The sequence below is a fragment of the Colias eurytheme genome, chromosome 18 (assembly GCF_061535395.1).
Source record: "Colias eurytheme isolate Ceu_HAF_F1 chromosome 18, ilColEury1 Martin Lab GWU primary, whole genome shotgun sequence".
Lineage (NCBI taxonomy): Eukaryota > Metazoa > Arthropoda > Insecta > Lepidoptera > Pieridae > Colias > Colias eurytheme.
In genome coordinates, this window is record NC_142997.1 from 5,761,506 (window position 1) to 5,778,473 (window position 16,968).

A 16,968-nucleotide genomic window follows, 5' to 3' on the forward strand; every position below is an offset into this window, starting at 1 on the left:
CGAAACTAAAACAACTAACATCCAAGCAGTGAACATTGTTGGATACAACGAAATTTTTTCCCTCGAAGAGATTAATTAAAACTTATTTTAATATTTTCCTTTTAACCTTTTGAACGCCAATGACATCTATAGATGTCATGCGCAATCGTGCCCTGTGCGCCAACGACACCTATACAAGCCAAGAAACAGATCATAGATAAATACAAAATAAACATATTAAACCTTTACTTTTCCGTGTTTTATTTATACAGTTTATGAACTGAATCCCCAGTTATTACATAATTGTACACAGTAAACAAAATTGCCAAGTAGTTATTCAAATATTTGATGACAAAAATTAACTTAATTAATGGCTAAAAAAGCATGTTCTCTCGCGCCAATGACATGTATACGTGCCTACTAGTGATGTAGTGTAATATTCAAGTAACTTCATTAAAATTTCAGCGAAATTACTCTAATTCGCTTAATTTTTGTAATAACTACAAAAAAAATATATAAGCTTAGTCACTGAGAAAAAAGGTAAATACTACATTCTTTGGTATAATACCATATTGTCTATATTGTGGATATTGTTGATTTGAATATTTTCCTTTTCGCCAATCATGCGCATCCCTAGCACAGTATCGATATGCAATCCCTTCTGCGCCATTGACATGAATAGATGTCGGACTGGTGACGTCGTAAGCGCGTGCCGTGTTGTTAAGTGCGGAAAGTTGTAAAAATATTTTATCGAGTATTGCCGAGAGTGTGAGTGCCTTTATTAGAATATTCTTATGATACAAATTGTCGCTATGTCATATCAAAATATGGTAACCTACATATAATTAGTATTTGTAATAACTCAAGTATTAAACTAAATGATTGGAAAATAAATATGTAGTTTTAGAGCTATTACGCACTGTCGACAAGTCGACTGTGTGACTTACTATAGTTTAAATAGGGGCTTGCGCACTGTCGTCGGCGTAAGTCCAGTCGCCGGCGACTGGTCGACAGTGCGTAATAGCTCATAATGCAATTCCCTTTATTTACCTAAAGGTAATAGTTGTTTTGATATTTACAAATAAACACTCCACAATAATACCTATAGTTCATATAAACTTAATAAATAAACTCGATAAGTTATAATAATATACAGCTACACATCCCTAATCAGAAGCGAGAGATTATAAAAAAAGGATGGTTGCCCGCGCCATTGGCATGTATACATGCCAATGGGGCGTAACTGATAGAGAATAGTGCTGTAACTTGCTGCAATTTTATATGTATTTTTGTATCTCAAAAGGTTGATTTTTTTTGTTGATAGTTGCTATAAATGTGGTCTTAAGTTTTTACAGTAGGAGATGAGGTTAAATAAATATTATTTTTGTGTTATAAGCTGTTTATTCAAATATTCAGACGTGAATTATTATGTTTATCGATAACATTTTGGAATCCCTACTATTTTCAAGGTTATCTCATTGAATTTGTGGCTTGGCGTGGAGGGCACGGCGATGCGTTTTTGCTCTGGCGGTCAAAAGGTTAACCTCTTAAGGTTAAAAGGAAAATAAAACACCAGAATCACAATAAAACATTTATTCAAACAAAAAAAAAAAACACTTCAAACAGTCCCTCAATTTCACCAGTGGTGGTGTTAAGGTCGATATCATAGATGCTAGAGCGGGTGGACAAGCCAATCTTGGCCAATTCACCAAGGATATATCATTTGCCAAAAATAAAACACGAAAATCACAATAAAACATTTATTCAAACAAAAAAAAAACACTTAAAAAGTCCCTCGATCTCGCCCGTAGCAGTATTAAGGTCGATATCATAGATGCTAGAGCGGATGGACAAGCCAATCTTGGCCAATTCACCAAGGACATATCATTTGCCAAAAATAAAACACCAGAATCACAATAAAACATTTATTCAAACAAAAAAAAAACACTTAAAACAGTCCCTCGATTTCGCCAGTGGTGGTGTTAAGGTCGATATCATAGATGCTAGGACGGGTGGGTAACCCAGGCATCTTGCTGATCTCCCCAACCATGGGCACCACGAAGCCCGCACCAACAGATACGAATATATCAGAGATGCGGAGTGTGAAGCCTGTTGGAGCGCCCTTGACTGTTGGGTCGCCGGTCAGCGAGTTCGATGTCTTGCACATGCAGATTGGGAACTTGTCGTAGCCCTGGGGGATAAAACATTATTTTTAGTGTTGATATCCCAATAGAAAAATTATACTGACGTACGTACGTAGGGAACTTTAATATTCCCCACAAATCAAAGTATCTGCAACGAAATATTGCCGTAGATGTGTGAGGAATAGTTATAAAGTATTCCTCACACGTCTACGCAAAAAACAAAAATACTAGTATGCTGCATTGACAAAATCACTGTGGAATGATCTGGAGGTCGTTAAGTTGAAGTAAGACTATTGTATAATGTGTATTGCATTTAAAGCATGACTTTCCACAGAAAATTAATCTACTTACAAAATAAACATACATTTCAAAGATCAAATTCGACGTATAAGGGCTGATTTTTCAATCCTTGGTTAAAACTTATTCGTCGAATAATGTATAAAACTACCATTTTAAAAACGTATTCTAATTGCCCGTATTTGACAGTTTAGGTGACATTTTAATATTATCGTGTAATATTTTATTGGACTGATAAGTTTTATCCAAGCATTGAAAAATCGGCCCTTAAAATAATAATTCTAACAAACCTTCTCAGTGAAACGCTTGATCTTCTCCAGTACATCATCAGTGTAGTCAATTTTTCCAGCTCCATACATCTCAAAGGCGATCTTCTGTATCTTGTCCTGGATGGACATACTCAGGGGGTAGAGGTAGTTGAAGGTGGAAGGTGTATCACAGGCTGCGATGACAGCATCAGCCAGGTCCAGGGCACCAGCACCACCTTGAGCCCAGTGGTCGCAGATCACTGCGCGGAAAGCGCCGTTCTTGGTAGCAAATTCTTTGACCAAGTTCAGCTCGGCTTGTGTGTCGTTGCTGGAAATGAGTAGTTGGGAAAATAATCAAAATGGCCTATAATACTACATATTATATCATACTCGACTCTCGTTAAATCAAAGCTGCAATAATTCGAACCTTTCTACAATTCAAAGTCATTACTAAAACCTTCAAAATCTCTTTATATTTCGAACTAAATCCATACTTTTTATGCACTTGGTAATTCAAAGGAAAAATCATTGCTATATTATAACAAAAAGGCAGGATTCATTATTTTTGGAATTATGTAAGAATTTGTAAGCCTTACCCGTGTCTGTTGATCGCAACTACAACTGGTACGCCGAATTTGTTACCGTTGCTAATGTGCTTGCCCAAGTTGCACAAGCCCTTGCTCAAGAGTTCTAGGTTTTCCTGTAATGAAAAATAAAATGTTTACGTTTATTTATTATATTAGCCCATACAAATGTGTTAGATTAGGTGTCGTAGGTGAACGTATAGTGTACCTTCATATATACGGGGTGAAGCAAAAATAACCGTCGATTCAGTTCGTGTATTTTTAAACATGTTATAAATATTCTGTGTATACTTCAACGTATACACCGTGAAGCAATATCAATTCGTGTCTATAATGAAATCTGGCATTTCCGAAGAGCCGCTCCACACACACAGAGCACATACCTCCACGTATACAGCGTGTAGCAGAAACAATTCATGTCTTCAGTGTACACTGACACTTTGGGTCGAAGAGCTGCACCACACACACATGGCACTTCACGTTTACAAGTTGTAGCCTAAATAATAATTGTATCCTATCCTACTAATATTATAAATGCGAATGTTTGTGAGGATGGTTGTGTGTGTGTGTTTGTTTGTTACCCTTTCACGCAAATACTACTGAACCGATTACTATGAGATTACACACATATATGCTTAGATGAACACATAGGATAGGTTTTATCCCAAAATGGAATATGGAACGGGACCTATGCGTAGTTCCCGTTCTCGTGGCATTTTTGGGATAAAACCTATCTTATGTGTTCATCTAAGCATCTATATGTGTGCTAAGTCTCATAGTAATCGTTTCAGTAGTATTTGCGTTTTCAAAGCAAAACCCAAATTATCCATAACTACAACATATTCGGGCGAGGCCGCGGGCGGGTCGCTAGTATTATATACATACCTCCACGTAGACAGCGTGCAGCGGCAGGCCGGGGCTGACGGTGGGCCCGCCGCCGTGCATCTTGAGCGCGCGCACCGTGCACACCACCACCGCGCAGTGCGGCGCGGCGCCGTACGCGCGGCACTTTATGTCGAAGAACTTCTCCATGCCTGTAACACAAAAACAATTCTCAATAAAAAAGAGCGTGTGAGCCGAGCACACGTGTCAGAAGTGAAACTTGTTTCGCAAGATTCAAAGATACCAAAATCGTCGCCTTACGTGACGTGACTGTATTGCCATGACGCAACCTTGAAATTTTACTCTCAACGCGCCTAAAGAAGTTTCACTTCAATAAAATAAAAGGATTAAAAAATGGTAACTATTACGAGAAACAATTCATATATATAGCATGTACGCTATTTTTAATAGTAACGAAACAAACAGTGAATATCATCATCAAATGATAAAGTGTAAACTCACCAATATCCGATCCGAATCCAGCCTCAGTAGCCACATATCCGTTCTCCTTGACCAGTTTCATGGCGATCTTGTCAGCGATGATGGAGGAGCATCCGTGTGCGATGTTCGCGAAGGGTCCCGTGTGCACGAGCACAGGGGTGCCCTCTAGCGACTGCATCAGTGTTGGTTCGAACGCGTCCTTGAGCAGGACCATTAGAGCGCCCGTTACACCCTGTAATGTGAGAGAGTAAAATATCACTGGTTCTTTTCTATCTGAATCGCTTAAAACTGCATTGAACAACATTTTTTGCACTTGAAACCAAGGACTGATTACTAATGAATTTTTGAAATAATATGTATAATACGCATACGTTAATTTATTTATGTCTTCTTTTTACTCAATATTATATTTATAATTTTTCTGTGTGGCATGCCCTTTTTGTATCGCAATTATTCAATATTTATATGACGAGTTGATTATTTATTTACATTTACACATAAGCATAAGATTAAAAAGTGGTTAGTGGTATAAAACGTATTCTTACAAGATCATCAGCGGTCACAGGGTTTCCGCGTTTGTCCAGAGCCACGACCATACTCGAGAGCCTGTCCTTGATATCTTCTATATCTTTACCAATCGCCAACACCGCCATGATTTCTGACGCTACTGAAATGTCGAAGCTGGTCTCGCGAGTGAATCCCTTCTCGGTTGGCGACTGACCAATGGTTACTTTACGGAGGTATCTGTCGTTGAGGTCCACAACTGAAAGGAGGTTTAATTTCATAATTTTAAAATAGAAATTATTTAATTATATACTTAATGATTACTTTTAGAGATTTATGTTTCTTTTTGGGCAAATATTACTTTATATACAAACAGCACAAATCTTTGTCTTGTTTTAATCAGAATTTCGAAAAATAATTGACTTGAATGAAAGAGCAAACATTTGATACTAAAGGTCGAAAAGATAAATACCACAGAAACGTAAGAGAAAGGTAGAATTTTTTTTCGTTTCAATATCTTATGCATTAACTAAACCCTTTTAAAGTACTATACCTCTGTTCCACATAATCTTTGAAGTGTCAATGTCAAGTCTTGCAAACTTGGTCCTTTCTTCAGGAGTCAAAGCATCAGGGTCAGTCTTTTCAATGCCGAGTTTCTTCAACCTCCTCAATTGTATTGGCGAGAATTTCCTCACGCCTTTGATCTTTGGTACTAGACGATCGTATAAGGGACCATCCTTTTGTGTCAGTTCGTGGAATATTCTGGCATCCATTTGAGCGGCCAGCAGGTTGTTAGCTGCAGATACCGCGTGGATGTCACCAGTTAAGTGCAGGTTGAAGTCTTCCATGGGAATAACCTGAAAGGAGCAATAATATGACACAAGACTTATTGGTACGGGAGCTATTAACGTTTAAAAAAAAGTCATTTTAGTATAGTTGGTTTTTTGATATACTGTTCCTCTTGCTATTTCGGTTAGAGTCCGGGCTGTCTGGCTGGTCGCAGTGGTTGCGTTTTTTAGTGCGCATCTTATCTGCACAGGATAATTTCCTTAATTTTAAGTCATTTTTTAACGCGTAATTTTTGATATTTTGCCTTTAGATAGATCCATCAGACATAATTTTTTTATTGCAAGACGTTTTTTTCGTTGTTAAATAGGTGCCAGACGCAATTTTTTATTTCGTTTTTATAAAAAATTCAAATTATTTTAGAATGTCTGTAAATTTCATATTATGTTCTTAAAACATAATATAATCTAAAATTAATTAGCCAGACGCTAATTCGATTGTTAAGTATTAAATATGAAACAAATAAAAACGTAGTGAAAGTAGGTAAGTTTAACAATTTGATGATTGTGTATATATGGAGAGATAGTTTAAAGTGCAAGAGAGATAGAAAGGTTCGGCCGCGAAAATTAAATAACAATAAAAAATAACTTTTTTTTTTCGAAAATATAATATGCATAGAAATTGAATTGTTCCTACTCTAGGATTCCCTGTGTTGTGGGAACAAGTACCTTCCATTGGTACATTTTATTCCTTAGGCTAAAAAATAAACTATTGGGTACATCAACAATCTTCTATACAAAACAATTTTTTTTTATTAGGTACTTAACTAGTGACCCGCCCGGGCCCTGGCTTCGCACGGGTGCAATGCTGATACTAAATACACTACAGAAAAACTGTGAACGTTGTATATAAAAACATAGCGGCCCGCTCCGGCTTCGCACGGGTATAAAATATATAGCCGGGCGGCCGGCCGGTTCCGCCGCAAACGCTACGTCCCGCAATTTTTAAATCTGTAATATCTTCGAAAATATTCACTTAAATCATACGGTGTAAAGGGCCATATAGATCTATATTAAATGAACAATGTATTCAAGGTCTTTAATTGGTTAAGGATTAATGCTGTATTGGTTAAAATCGCTTCGAAAATTAGCCATTATTTGTCGTACAAAGTAAATGACAAAAAAAAGTTATTGTGGGTTATCCATAAGAGTTATAGACATATAGTATATGTATTAATATGTCCCTTTGTCCCTTTGTACGCTTAAATCTTTGAAACTACGCAACGGATTTTGTTGCGGTTTTTTTAATAGATAAAGTGATTCAAGAGGAAGGTTTATATGTATAATAACATCCATTAAATAGTGGAGAAGTACTGTTATTTTTGAGGTTTCTAATGTGATGTCGTAAAAAATTACATTTTTTTCGCTTACATTGCAAACGCAGGCTGAACCCTACGAGTTTTATCAAAATAATGTACTAAGTATTATACACATTGAAAAGGTCTACAGAAAAGTCCGCGATGGTATATGTCTATCTCTTATGGATAACCCACAATAACTTTTTTTTGTCATTTACTTTTTACGACAAATAATGGCTAATTTTCGAAGCGATTTTAACCAATACAGCATTAATCCTTAACCAATTAAATACCTTGAATACATTGTTCATTTAATATAGATCTATATGGCCCTTTACACCGTATGATTTAAGTGAATATTTTTGAAGATATTACAGATTTAAAAATTGCGGGACGTAGCGTTTGCGGCGATACCGGCCGGCCGCCCAGCTATATATCTTATACCCGTGCGAAGCCGGAGCGGGCCGCTATGTTTTTACATACAACGTTCACAGTTTTTCTGTAGTGTATTTAGTATCAGCATTGCACCCGTGCGAAGCCGGAGCGGGTCGCTAGTACCTATATAAATTCATGCTAACTACTTTAGTTAAATTCAATACAAACTTAAACATGCGAGTGTGTGTGTGTTCACGTGTGTGTGTCGTGTGTGGTGTGGTGTGTGTGTGTTGTGTGTGTATGTGTGTACATCAATATTGAAACTAATTTTCTAGTTGTTTACAGATGATGGAATATTGGAAAACAATAACAATTCCTTAGACGATAACATAAATAATTCTGACAGTGTGAGGGAAGATGATGATGATGATGATTATGAAGATGGCTTTTTAAATTTAACAATGTAATTGTTTAACCTTCATTGATATAGTTTTTATTCCATTCTTTTCAATGGATGGTAAATTTAATTTATTTTTCACTTTTATGTTTTTTTTTTTCATTTTAGCTTTTATTTATAAGAACAAGTGTAAATAATATTGTATTCTTGCAATTATTTCCTGTCGCATAATTAAAAATACACTAGCTGATGAGCTGCATGCTTCATTACTTTTTTTATTTATACACATTATTTAATACTTAACAATCGAATTAGCGTCTGGCTAATTAATTTTAGATTATATTATGTTTTAAGAACATAATATGAAATTTACAGACATTCTAAAATAATTTGAATTTTTTATAAAAACGAAATAAAAAATTGCGTCTGGCACCTATTTAACAACGAAAAAAACGTCTTGCAATAAAAAAATTATGTCTGATGGATCTATCTAAAGGCAAAATATCAAAAATTACGCGTTAAAAAATGACTTAAAATTAAGGAAATTATCCTGTGCAGATAAGATGCGCACTAAAAAACGCAACCACTGCGACCAGCCAGACAGCCCGGACTCTAACCGAAATAGCAAGAGGAACAGTATATCAAAGAACCAACTATACTAAAATTCTCTCTTGTCAACGTTGGTAGCTCCTATACGATATTTTTCTGGCACATTTTTAATGTCAATTGCATTTTAAACGACTAAATACTATCATCATGACCACAATTGTCATTGCCTATTGATATTTTGATATAACAAAGCAGTTTACTTTACAAATTTAGTTTACTTTCAAAAAACGAAATGTATTGAAATTCATCAACTAACGACTCAATACCACCAAAAGTTCCGTCTTTTGCATATTCCTCACACTTTAACCGACCACAAAAAAGGAGGTTTTTTTTTTCTTGCTTTGTAACCTCATTCGTTCTATGAATATGTTAAAAAGATAAAATCTCACAAATTCAGCAATTTCCAGCAACTGAAGCACCTTTACATCAAACACAAATATAACAAACCTGCGAATAACCACCTCCAGCGGCACCTCCCTTAACCCCAAACGTAGGCCCTTGGCTCGGCTGACGCATACACGCGAAGGAATTGCGGCCACGGTGCGCTGTTAGAGCTTGTACCAAACCCAGTAAAGTGGTACTCTTACCCTCACCTAGAGGGGTAGGGGTAATTCTGGAAGATTTAATTTTAAAATTGTTCAATGAGTGGTTTTTTTATACTAAAACCGACAAAGGAGCGGGCGGTGTACTGATGAAAGTGATCACCGCCGCCAATAGCAATTGCAACTTTGATAACCTCGCGATTGTTTTGCCGGCCCGACTGTTTTATATATCTGTTTATTTTGGTAGCAAAATAACGGATAGAGGTGTAAACATAATTTTCTATGGAGTATTGTATACGTACAAAAGAAACAAAATCAACTGTGTTAATAATTATTGAATATTTAACTTACCCAGCGACGACGATATATTTCCCACCACGCTGGTCCCTAAGCCGATCGAGTACAGACAGGGAAATCTTGGCTTTGGTGTGTCCATACTGAGAGATCTCGCTCGGGAATAGACCGAGCTCTTCAGCCAACTTGCTGATGTCCTTTGGCTTTTGGGAGCGTGCGATCACAATGTCACTGTTGGATTAAGTAAATATAATATTAGTAAAAAAATTACGTATGGTTCATAGGACTTAAGGAAATATAACCAATTGGAAACCCCGCAGCGTCTTTTATTTTGCGTTCCGGGGCAAAAAGTACAGTTTCATACAGATCCGAACAGCTGTTTTTTTTTGTGTGAAAGAGTAACATATATACATCTACACATTCTAATTATCTTTTTCGTTTATAAATTAGTAGGATAGTAGCGGAGACGTGGCACGCCACTGCTTTTTGTTGCAGCTTCTACTGTATATAGACACTCACCTTGGTGGTGGTACCACACGGTTCAACCGCAACACTTGCAAGCCCCACGTGGGTGCTACTAGTCGGTCGAGCTGACGCTGCGCGGCCACAACTGTATTGCACATAAACATGGCCACAGTCATCGGGCCCTCGCCACTACTTGAACCCTGCTTTTTGTTGCAGCTTAAGTGTATATAGACACTTACCTTGGTGGTGGCACCACACGGTTCAGTCTCAACACTTGCAAGCCCCACGTGGGTGCTACAAGTCGGTCGAGCTGTCGCTGAGCAGCCACAACTGTATTACGCATCAACATGGCCACAGTCATTGGGCCCACGCCACCCGGTACGGGCGTCACGTGGGACGCCACTTGGATCGCTTCAGCGTGGGCTACGTCGCCTACCAGACGCTGTCCGCTGCTTTTTGTTGAGTCTGTGGTAAAATATATATGTAGTAGTAAATATATACATATATAAGGTATATAGAAAATATATAGTATGGGTTTAGATTGAAATTTTGAATGTGATAATTAGTTCGTTCAGATTTTTTGGAGTACAATAAATTCACGCAAAGAGAGAAGGGCAAAATCCTTGTTGTCGGTAAATTCTGGTGTCAGTAGTTTTCGAGTTGTAGATTTATCACCCCGTGACAACACTCGCTTTAAAGTGTTCGAAACGTCGGTATAAATAATATTATAATGAATAAAGATTTAAGGAAACACCCTTGTAAGATACAGTCAAATAAAAAAACTGACAAGGCACCAATTTAAATAACTTACTTTTAGATAATTCTTGTTTAAAATTATACGAACATTTGGTTACAAAATAAAACTTCACGAAAAATCACTCAACAGCAAACTTGGTATTGCACTAGCCGATAACAAAGAAAATCCAATTACACTTACGTTTAATATTTTACAATGCTTGTATAATAAAATTCTGTTACTATTCAATGCATAACTTACAGTACAATGAATGTAACATTGTACTCACTGTACTGCAATATTTTGAAAACATTATTGAAAGGGGAAGTGACTATAACCAATAACACTTGACACAATGACTAAACCATTAGCATACGAAGGTATGCAAAGTATATTGCAGATAATTTTTTTATACTTAATAAATGTCTATGTTCTCGAAAATTAAGATATTTTTTCACAAACAGATTAAAAAGCAGGACGAGTTCTGTTCCTTATTATTTATTACTTTACTGTAGTCTCAAGATAAATGCCTAACTTTAATATTTTTGCTGTTTTACTTTTCTTAACATATAAACACAATTTCTACCAAACATATCTTCTTCTTTATATATAAAAATGAATCGCAAAATGTGTTGGTAAGCGCATAACTCGACAACGGCTGAACCGATTTCGATAATTCTTTTTTTATTATATTCCTTGAAGTACGAGGATGGTTCTTATGTAGAGAAAACGTAAACATGTACCACGGGCGAAGCCGGGGCGGACCGCTAGTATGTTCATAAAATTTTAAATAGGTATATAACAAACCTGGGATAGGGTTGATTCCGCAGTCGATAACGACTGCTCCGGGCTTGATCCATGATCCGCGGACTAATTCAGCTTTGCCGATACCCACGACCAAGATGTCTGCGGTTTTTGTCTGCATAAAAAAAAATATTTATCTAGCAATCAATATTTTGAAAGAGCATTTCATCTTATTTGAGAACATAAATAATAAATATAGAGAAAACGATACGTATTCAAAATTTTATGCATTTCCAAGCATAAGGTCTCTAGAGGAAATTATTTAGGATTAAATGCAAAAGAACTATCCCTTTCTTCCGACTCTGACTTCTGATTTTTGCGTCACTTAACTTCCATAGTTCCGCATCGGGTATGCCTACATCCTACTCCTCCCCGCTTAACCAATACTTTCAAAAGCATCGAAAAACACCCCAACTTACGATCTCACTCAAATTGGCGGTCTTCGAGTGGCACACAGTGACCGTAGCATTCTCCCACTTGAGTAGTTCAGCTACAGGCGTGCCCACAATCCTGCTCCTGCCCAACACTACCGCCCGCTTGCCCGCTATGGACACCCCAGTACGTTTGATCAGCTCGATGCACCCAGCGGGAGTACAAGGAACGAATCCGGATAGATCGCCGAGCGCTACACGACCTTCGTTTTGCGTGTTTAAGCTGGAATAAAATGGTCAATTAGAGAAATTGAAAAAATATCATCAAATTGTCATTAAAACACGTGCGATACTTGCGAAACTAATGAGTCTTTTGTCTAACTATTATTAATAGATGTCTAAAGCTGTTTGAAAACTGCTTCTTTTTTCATATAAAGTAACTAAAAGCCTATGTTCCAACATATTATGTTATAATTAAAATTGTTTATACATTCAATTCATTATAATTGTTTAAACTAATGTCGATTGATTAAAATAAAAGCTGTTTTACTACATATTACACGTCAATATTTATTACAGCAAATCACAAACCCATCAACATCCTTGTGCGGAGAAACAGCGTCAGTAACAAGATGGCTGTCAATAGGATGGATGGAGTCGAGCGGCATCTGCACGATGATACCGTGTACTTCGGGCGATTCGTTCAGCTCATTCAACTTGGTTAATAGCTGCGAAGAAGTGTCAACAAATAAGTAATATATATTGCTTAGGCAGATATAGATAGATAGATAGATAATTCTTTATTGCACACACACAAGATTTACAATAAACACAGAAAAAGACAAATAGATGCAAGTATGTACAAATGGCGGCCTTATCGCTAGACAGCGATCTCTTCCAGACTACCATTAATATTAACAGGGAAACACATTCAAAGGAGGTGGGTGAGCAAAAATTATTGCGTTGGGAAAAATAAATTTTATAATCAATAGATATAGTTAGTATTGCTTTGTCGTAAAAAAACATAAATTTAGAGAGCATCATGTAATTTGCCGCTTATTAAACAAAAGATTTAAAAAAAAATTACTAATTAAGAATGGTAAAATAGAGCTAAGAAATTAAATTCTTCTATTGTGATAAAACAATTTTCCTCAACTCTCTGTTTACCAATATGATTATGATGTAATAGATCGCAATAATGTTTCTATAATAAAGTTTGTGTAATATGTAGTGAACAAATTAAATTGAGTCTTTTTATATGTATGTGTATTAAAAGCAAATTAATCACGAAGGTATTGTTAATAGGAGGTTACTCCTAACTGAAAGGACAAGAAAAAATGTATTGTCTGTATGACATTAATATTATCAGCATATTAAGATAAGTATATAGAAGAAAAAAAGTGATAAAAAATGTCATATCAGTTTGTTTTGTCTTTAATTTATTAGCAATTAAATAAAAAAATACGATTTGTTTACTATTTACATATTCATATCATTTTTTTTTTTGTTTTCTACATATTATCTTAATATACTGATAATATAATATGAATATCATAGACACAATTTAATATACACGTGTCAGAAGTGAAACTTCTTTGGCAAGATTCAAAGATACTAAAATCGTCGCCTTACTCGATGAAATTTTACTCTCAACGCGCCTAAAGAAGTTTCACTTCTAAATACTTTCATGATGTATTTGCTCTTCATACACAAACTGTGTATTAAAAGACTCAATTTAATTTGTTTACAAAATATATAATACATAGAACCATTATTGCGATATCTTACATCATGATTGGTAAACAATTGGAGATTATTTGCGTCAACTTCTGAGGTCACCGTATCTTAAATTATGTTTACGTTTTCAATCTGAACATAATATAAATTGATCATACATTTTCAAGTTTTTTTTTTTAATTATTTGAATACATTGTAGATTTAGTTATGTAATACATTCATAACCAATAGGTAGCTGACTTATGTAAATTTTGTTAGATGTTATTTGGCAAGGCTTTCTCTATTATTTTTTTATCACGTTTGATTCTTTCAAATGTTATATTTTCAAACGTCCTTAAAAAAGGAAGAGGTTCTCAATTCAATTGTATTTTTTTGTGTTTGTTTCAGTACTTTCAACTGTGAGGATGGGATGAACCGATTCAATTTAACAAGCTTCTGAAGCTCTACAATATAATCAGAGATGTGACTGATTTAAACTACTTTTATTTAAAATGCAAAGTTAAACAAAACTATTTTGTATTTGAAATAGTAATATCACAAAAGAACTTGATTTTTTGAACATTCTGTTTAAATACCTCAACCTCAGTGCAGTCTCTGGGCAGTTTGATGTGTTCAGCCAGGATGCCGATATTCTCAGCGGCTTTCAGCTTCATCCTGATGTAAACGTTGGAGTCCTCCCGTCCCCCAACTTGCACGATCGCCAGCCGTGGCCTGAAGTTGGCCACCTTGCTTCGCATCTCCGATACTTGCTTGCGAAGCTCATCTTGGATTGATCTGGAATACAATTTGAAGGAATTATTGCTCTGAAGTTTGAATATGTAATCTAAAGATGATCGTTGAGTCCTGGCTTAGAATTTACAATACATGTCCGTTATAGTAATGTTATGTTGAATTATTGCGAAATTTATACAAAACATTGTAGACCAAACTGAATTATATATTCTGTCTGTTCGCAAAGATAGCATTAACCCATTGAGCCCCGAACGGCACGATCGGTCCACGAAACAATAGATTTTCTATTGTGTCTGTGATTCCGGGGCCTGAGTTATTACAGACAATAGGACTACTTTCAAACTAATAACATAAGTATAAAAAAATGCTCGTACGCAGCAACTGCGGTTCCTGATACTTCTTGAGCCACCATCCTGACAAGTGGTCGTAGAGTATGCAGAGCTTAAACTGAGACAATTTATATCGCAGGAGCGACACCAACCCCTGATAACCTTTACTACATTGATACGATAGATCTTACTGGTTAAATTTTATAATTCTATTGTCCCAGGGTCAGGTAGCATATGATAAAAGCATAATCATGGGAGCAATTTATCTAAGTAATAAAAACTACGTGTACGTGATCATAATAACAGAACATTTGAGTTACTATCAACTTACATAATGTTATGAAAGAAGTGCAGCTTGTAGAAATAAAATTTTGGCACTAACTTCGGACAAACACTAACATTTTGACGAATAGTGAAGCCAAGGGGGTATTTGAATAATAATCATTATAATAAAATGGAATTAAATGTCAATCTTTACTGTATGCGGGTAGAATCATATTATGTCGTAATTACACCCGCGAATTTTAAATTTTATCGCATCAATAGTCAATATTAATTTAATAATAAATATACATACGTACATTATTAATAAATACAAGTACATATATAATAATTGACAACATATACACAAAGGGATGAATACATATACCTAATTCAAAATTACAAATTTCTTTTATCGTTCCACTACACTTTGTGGAATATTTTTAAATGGTTTTTATTAGTTAATAACACGCAAATTTACCTTCTACACGTTTCCCAAAAAAATGTTCTCACAGGAAACTTAAAGCAACTAAAACCGAACTTCATGTTAGATATTGATCGGGATAATGAAAACATTATTTAACATATTGATGTTATTTTAAATACGTTGATCACTTGTTTGGGTTTCTATAGACGTAAAGTAAACAATTCATTTCGATGAACTCTCAAGCTTTTAAGTGATAAGAAAGCAAATATCTTAATGACTCTACATAAGATAATAATCCCGAATGCTTTCAAATGATTATAGTATCTTCTTTTGTTTTTATGTAAGTAATGATTTGGATTATAATAAGTACCTATTCTAAGAAAAAATATAATCTTCTTATATATAAAATTCTCGTGTCACAATGTTAGTCTGCATACTCCTCCGAAACGGGTGGACCGATTCTCATGAAATTTTCTGTGCATATCGGGTAAGTCTGAGAATCGGCCAAAATCTATTTTTCATATGTACCACGGGCGAAGCCGGGGCGGACCGCTAGTATTTTATAAAAGTATTCCTTTTTTTAAGAAATAAACTCAAACAGCGCTACGTTTGAATAAATTCTTAGAAGTATAAATAGATTCTACATTGTTTTGTAAAAAACATTATTATGTTTACATTAATACAACTAATTTTTTGTATAAATTATACCATGAGTAGGTACTATTACATAATGATGCAAAATATGCTGAACAAATACATGTATATTCCGAATACAATATTTAGAATGTGATCAACTTGTTATGAAGTTAAGTAAATATTGTTTTTATTCATCATTCTTATGCGAAAAAAACATTGATGTATGAATGTTAATAACAAAAATAATATCTAGAGGAATATTTTGAAGGAAGTTAAATTTAAATTTCAAATAGAATTTTACTCTACAAAATACAAAGAATGATTCAAAATCATCTTTGAATAAATAATTACATATTTTCAACGTGACTCATTGAAATATATTATAATGATATCTATAATTATTGTACAATGTCCATTCATTTTATTTATATACTAAAACTAGTAAAACGGGCTGTGCATTACTCGTACTTATGGAAAGAACTAGCTTATTTATACATAACAATTTTTTATTGATTAATTTAAAGATGCAAATTGCCGGTTATAACCAAATACCTACTTTACATAAAAATTATAAACAAACTGAAAAGGAAAAATAAAAAAAATCTTAAACTTTATCCATAAAAAATACAAATAAATCAAAACTATCAAACATTTTTATATATAAAAAATAATTTTACTTACGACAATACGAGTTCCAGATCGTCGTCCGATTTCCACATTGTATACGAAGGCATCGTTTACATGTCAAATGTGTTGAAGCCAGCACGCGACTGCCACCACTACAGTTATAAGCCTCTACCTCTAGTAGGAGTCAGGAAATACTGGTTTGTTACTTGATGAATAAACTACATATTTGGTTACGCTTTTGTTGTAGTAACTAAATATGAGTGCACTGGAGTGATGAGCATGTCCTAGATGTGTTACAAATGTACATATAATTAAGTGACCCAGGTGTGTTGAGAATAGTAATGAGTTTGAGTTTTTGTCAGTTTCACCGTTCACGGTGAAATTAATTCTTGTGTATACTTACC

General features: G+C 35.1%; 1 protein-coding gene and 1 long non-coding RNA gene across 3 annotated transcripts in view; one reads left to right on the forward strand and one right to left on the reverse strand.

Annotated features, from left to right (window-relative positions):
• Positions 1 to 1,890: 1,890 nt before the first annotated feature.
• Positions 1,891 to 16,735, reverse strand: pug (pug C-1-tetrahydrofolate synthase, cytoplasmic). Of its 2 annotated transcripts, none has more exons than XM_090112656.1 (15): positions 16,619 to 16,735; positions 14,128 to 14,326; positions 12,407 to 12,543; positions 11,864 to 12,098; positions 11,448 to 11,559; positions 10,144 to 10,369; positions 9,497 to 9,670; positions 9,051 to 9,216; positions 5,633 to 5,936; positions 5,121 to 5,338; positions 4,597 to 4,807; positions 4,138 to 4,286; positions 3,265 to 3,368; positions 2,711 to 2,996; positions 1,891 to 2,170 (listed from the first exon to the last, which is right to left on the reverse strand). In XM_090112656.1, the coding sequence occupies exons 1-15, from the start codon at positions 16,669 to 16,671 to the stop codon at positions 1,928 to 1,930; spliced, it is 2,817 nt and encodes a 938-aa protein (XP_089968782.1). In that variant the 5' UTR covers positions 16,672 to 16,735; the 3' UTR covers positions 1,891 to 1,927. The 2 variants fall into 2 exon arrangements, with proteins under 2 accessions (XP_089968782.1, XP_089968783.1); XM_090112657.1 differs by lacking the exon at positions 16,619 to 16,735 and adding an exon at positions 14,659 to 14,696.
• Positions 7,222 to 16,968, forward strand: part of LOC149900658 (uncharacterized) — a 39,893-nt gene continuing 30,146 nt past the window's right edge. Inside the window, exon 1 of the long non-coding RNA XR_016457752.1 lies at positions 7,222 to 7,365. This is a non-coding gene — a long non-coding RNA (uncharacterized LOC149900658). The remainder of the gene's footprint in view (positions 7,366 to 16,968) is intronic.

Coding starts and splice junctions, on each gene's coding strand:
- pug (XM_090112656.1), bottom strand. CDS start 16,671: ATGCCTTCGTATACAATGTGGAAATCGGACGACGATCTGGAACTCGTA. Junction 9,217..9,496: donor AAATATATCGTCGTCGCTGG/GTAAGTTAAATA, acceptor TAAATCTTCCAG/AATTACCCCTACCCCTCTAG. Junction 2,997..3,264: donor GTTGCGATCAACAGACACGG/GTAAGGCTTACA, acceptor ACTCATTTCCAG/CAACGACACACAAGCCGAGC.